Source organism: Vicia villosa, linkage group LG1, assembly GCF_029867415.1.
Source record: "Vicia villosa cultivar HV-30 ecotype Madison, WI linkage group LG1, Vvil1.0, whole genome shotgun sequence".
Lineage (NCBI taxonomy): Eukaryota > Viridiplantae > Streptophyta > Magnoliopsida > Fabales > Fabaceae > Vicia > Vicia villosa.
This window is the reverse complement of record NC_081180.1, coordinates 83283445-83288807: the sequence shown is the minus strand read 5'-3', so window position 1 is coordinate 83288807 and position 5363 is coordinate 83283445. Positions and strand designations below refer to the sequence as shown.

At 27.9% G+C, this 5363-nt stretch overlaps 1 protein-coding gene across 1 annotated transcript; it reads right to left on the bottom strand.

Moving 5' to 3' along the window:
- Nucleotides 1-4676: 4676 nt before the first annotated feature.
- Nucleotides 4677-5135, bottom strand: LOC131647810 (uncharacterized). Its single transcript, XM_058917638.1, has one exon. It carries the CDS (start codon nucleotides 5133-5135, stop codon nucleotides 4677-4679), a length of 459 nt encoding a protein of 152 aa, XP_058773621.1.
- Nucleotides 5136-5363: the final 228 nt, after the last annotated feature.

The following is a 5363-nucleotide window of genomic DNA, read 5'->3' as shown; positions in this document are numbered from 1 at the left end:
CACTCACGCCCACATCCGTTGGGTTCGAGTTTTTTCACCCAAACCCGAACTCGTAACAACATACACAAAATATATTTTTCCTACAACTTTCCATAATATTATATATATATAAGCAGGTGTGATTTCGGGTTTCGAGTGCGGGTTTCACACTATCCAAATCCGCACTTGAACCCAAACCCAGTCAACTCAGGTTTTCACCCGTTGAATCTTCCTCTATTTTAATTCGAATTTTCAACTCGGGTTCGGGTGCGGGTTTGAGTAGTGCGAAACTCAAACTCGAAACCCGAAATCACACCCGTGTATATATATATATATATATATATATATATATATATATATATATATATATATATATATATATATATATAACTCTAGAAAAAACATTAGTATTCCTATATTTTAATTTTGTTTCTAATTTAATATTACTCTAATTCTAATTGTAATAATATATTTTTGGTGTAAATTATTATAAGTTATTACAAAATATATTTATAAATATTTTGTTTCTATTCCATAACCACCTACCATTTTTTATTTTTTAGTTTTTTAATCTCTTTATCTCTTTATTTAAGGTGCCATAAATATACTATTTTAATATAATATTTTATTTCTGTTTATTGGTTACTATTTTTATTAATTGGTAGAATAATTAAATTTTAAAAAATTGTAATAAAACGGTCATAAAATAGTCTTTTTTGTATTAATTCGTAGAATAATCAACTTCTAAAAAATGATAAAACTTTTTTATTATAAATATATAGCAATCTCTTTTCTTTCCATAACCACCTACCACTTTTTATTTTTCATTTTTTTCCTTTTCTTTAACTCTTCATTAAAGATGTCATAAATATATTATTTTAATACAATACTTAATTTCTGTTTATCAGTTACAATTTTTTTTATTAATTGATAGATTAATCAACTTTTAGAAAATGATAATAAAACAGACATAAAATATTGTCCTTTTTGTATTTTTACACATATTTATAATCGCCCTTAATCTTAAATTCATTATTTACTCACTACTTTTGCTATCAATTTCACCTATACATTTTTTCTCTAGAATTTTTCTAAATGTCTGCTATTAATAGCAATTTCAATCATCGAGAGGGTTTTTTTTCTATTAACTATTTACATATTTGTTTATCTTATTATCAAATTCATACTCAACTATTCTATGTCTATATGTTTTTGCAGGCTTATCGAAGATAAGATATTGCAAGCATAAATTATATTTATTTTAGAACAAACCCATGCAAGAGATTTGAGGAAAATTTTGATCAAAATTGATTCAATGAGAAGTACTTTGCCTAAAAAATTTCTTTGGATCTAAGGATTAGTAGTCAAATTGTAAGTTACTTAACTTAAATCTTTGGGACTTTAGAATAATAGTAAAATTGTAACTCATTTAACGTATATATGATTTACTCGCATACATACAGTGAATGAAATAGGCGCGCTAACAAACCGACAAATCAATGACATATCCTACAAAATTTTATCTGATGGAATGCTGATCACATTTTATTTAGAAGAATTTCTCAAAAACCATTTTGACCTCCCAAATTTATATTTTACTATTTTTAATTTTTATTTGTTTTGTGTACGTTGTTTTGTTTTTGTTATTTATTGTATTTATTCTTTAATTTTCTTCTTTTTTCCGTTAATTTAAATTGAATTTATATTATATTAATTTAAGGATTTTACTTCACATTTTAAGTTAATATTAAAATTCAAGGGAATTATATTAATATTGGTATTTTTTTTCAATATAGATGTTGTGGAGATTTAGATGTCTTTCGGGTAAAAATGAGTGGTATAAGAATACAAATATATTTTTTAAAATATTCGGTATTGATATAATAAATTCTTAGTATTGAATATGTTTATATTATATTAAAGATTTTTATTCAATTTTTAAATTTATTTTATTGAACATGATTAATATATATATATATATATATATATATATATATATATATATATATATATATATATATATATATATATATATATATATATATATATATATATATTAAATTATTGTTCACTTTTTATATAAAAATTAAATTAATTACAAAATATCAATATAAATATATTTTATATTTATTTGAATAAGTATTTATCGATAATAATTTATTAAAATTTATCCGCGCATTGCGCGGGTATGACTTAAATGGTTGGTTGATAAGCATTTCTACACTTTGAGAGAATCTTTTGCTATAAAATATTTAGGAGAGGTTTAAAAAATTCTTGGTATTGAAATTGTTCGAGATCAAAAAGGGAAGAAATTGTACTTGTCACATGAAATGTATGTGGAGAAAGTGCTTCGGCGTTTTAGAATAGATAAAGCTAAAGCGTTGAACATTCTATTTGCTTCTCATTTCAAGCTTAGTGTTACCTTAGATTTTTGACATCAGCATTAGAACTAAAGAGTAGAAACAATCTTGAAAATAGTTGTTCACTTGGGTTTTGTCTTTGGTCGAAATGTTTAGTCACGATAACAAGATCTAACAAATTTGGTGGTTAGTCCTGTCGAGGGGCGATGTTAACCTTGGTCGAACAATTATTAGTTTAAAGACCAAGGATATGTAAATTTTGGACTTAGTGAAATTTGGAGTTTTCCAACGTAACATTAATAATTGCAGGTAGTCGAATAAGGTTAAACACATAATATCATACGGTTATTTGAGAACATGTGTAAAGGTTGCAAAGGCGAAGGTTGCATGGCGTCGAGAACATGGAAAAATTTGCTGAGTCGACCGTTGTATGCGGTTACGTTAAGACTACTATATAAATAATGTTTGTTTGTAGTTTTAAGGATCCGCAATTTCACAGCAAATTCTAGATACTTAGTATCTAATTGTTACAAAGAATAGAGTGGTCGAAAATGTATGTACTTGCGTTCCATTTATGAGTTAAAGTTATTTTATTTTCCATCGTCATTTACTGCATTAAAGTTTTTTTCATAGTTCTTTATATCTCGATTTCAATATCAAATGTGTTTCAAACTGACAATTTTTGCACAATATGTCCAAAGATATTTTCGAGTTTAATCCCTTAAAGAAAATAGAGTATAAATTTGTTGACATTCATAGTAAGCATTATTTATTTTACATCAGATTTTTATCAAATGCGATGTAAATTTGTTTGATTTAAATGTATATATGTAATAGTTTACATCCATTTTCTATAAAACATGGTATAGTGTACCCTCTATTTACACCCATTTTAAAATGGGTGTAAATTCGTCAGACATTTCTCATCTTCTGAAATTACACCCTCTAATGATGGGTGTTAAATATATAAAAAGACGAGTGTGAATTTCTCTTTTTGCATTAGTGCAACACGAAGAACGATTCAAAGAAAAATTAGAATGTTGTTCTTGAAGATGACAAAGTTGTTGTTAAAGCCAATGAAAGATTAAAAAAAATAACTTTTTATGTTTCAAATTTTTGAATGGTTAGAATTTTAGAAATGTGTCGGTCTAATCTACATAAATCTGTTTTTTTATCTTTATTATTAAATATTATAGAGAAAAAATAATTAAAAATAATTAAATAAACAAACAGAAATGTTAAATTTAAAATATTGAGTTTAACTATCAAATTTATAAACATCCTCATCGTATATTAAAACTAAAGTATTAACGTTTGAAAAATCTAATTTTAATATTCTAACTTGATATTTTACTTCCAAAACATTCAATTTAAATATTTAAATATGATATTTCAAATTTATAAACTTCCGATAATTTGAATAGTATTTACTTTTCTTACAATTCACAAGGGGTTTGTTTATGTGATTTATGAAAAAACAATTTTTTTAACTAGTTAGTTGTTAATATAATGTGTTGAGGTGGGGGTGGGAGTAAGAAGTAAAATTTCCCTAAGCCATATATGGATACATTTCCGGGTCCAATACCATAGGAATGCCAAACAAAAATCTTTCAGTTTAATCTCTCATTGAAGAATTTACATGCCACCCCTTTTTTTATATTTGTCATTCTCTAAAGGGTACGTTTTAACCATATTATCCCTTTAAAATACCGGATTTTATTAAATTTCCGGTTCCGTATCGAAAATTTCACAAGGGTACCGAATATTTGGTTGGATTTACCAAATTACTGCGCATGATGATCCATACCATAAATATAAAATTTCTGGTACTGGATATTTGAAATATTCAGTACGTATCACCAGTTAATATTAATACCGGAAATTTGAAATATTCGGTACCGGAAATATTATCGGATATTTCAAATTTCAGTGTATAAAACTACCGGAAATTTTAAATTTCCGGTAAAAGAAAAATACCAGAAATTTAAAATTATGATAATATTGGGACTTAAATTTTTTTTTAAACTTGAATAACATAGAATAAACGTCGGTAAAATAACGAACCGTCTTAACATATAAATAGAATAAATGTCATACATATCATTACAACATCGCAACAGTTTTTACATCCTTAGAATCATTCTTCCTAATGCCTCACTTCCAAGTCAATTCTTTCCAGTGTCTGAACAGACCCGCATATGTTGATTCTCATGCTTTTGCATTATTAGAACAATTCTTCCTCCAACGATCAATGACGGGAGCCACTAGACAATCGGGTCTCCACTTTATCTTAACCTAAAGATTACGGTTGACAAAACCAACAACAATGATTGTATGTCAACTCGTGTATGGGGGTGGAGCTATGTGAAGCGGAAAAAAAAAGTTATGTTCATTAACATCAAAAGAGAAACAAATACAACACTGTATGTATCTAGAAGCAATACAGTAACTCATATCCGGGATCGACATCCATTTCTCCTTACCATGTTCACCCAAGTGCTTTACGAGTAATGAGGTACTAACATCAGAGACAGTGTCATAGAACAACTTGGAAAACAAATTTGCGTGTTGCTGAATTTGAGTATGCAATTGTCTTCGAACATCATAAAATGCATCTTCCCCCCATCCTAATGCAGATGAAATAAAACGGAAACCACAATTTCCATCTGGTACAACATCAACAATGTCATTGATGTATGAATGAAAGAAAGCAGGAAACTGTGACAAGTACTCGCCTTTTGCAGATTTGGTAGAAGGTTGCTTACCAATCGCATGGATGATGATTGACTCCCACATGGTTGTGTGCATGATCTCTTTGTAGTCTGACTCCCTTGCAAAGCATCAACATATTCCCACTGACTTGGATCACGATGCACATCACTTTCTTCCCCTCTTCTACTCTTCTTAACTCCTCTCTTTGGCTTGTATTTCACCGGCGGTGGACATATTGAAGATGTGGATGAATAGGAAATATCACGAACTTTTTTCTTCAACGCCCTTTGACCCACAATATCTATAGTACTG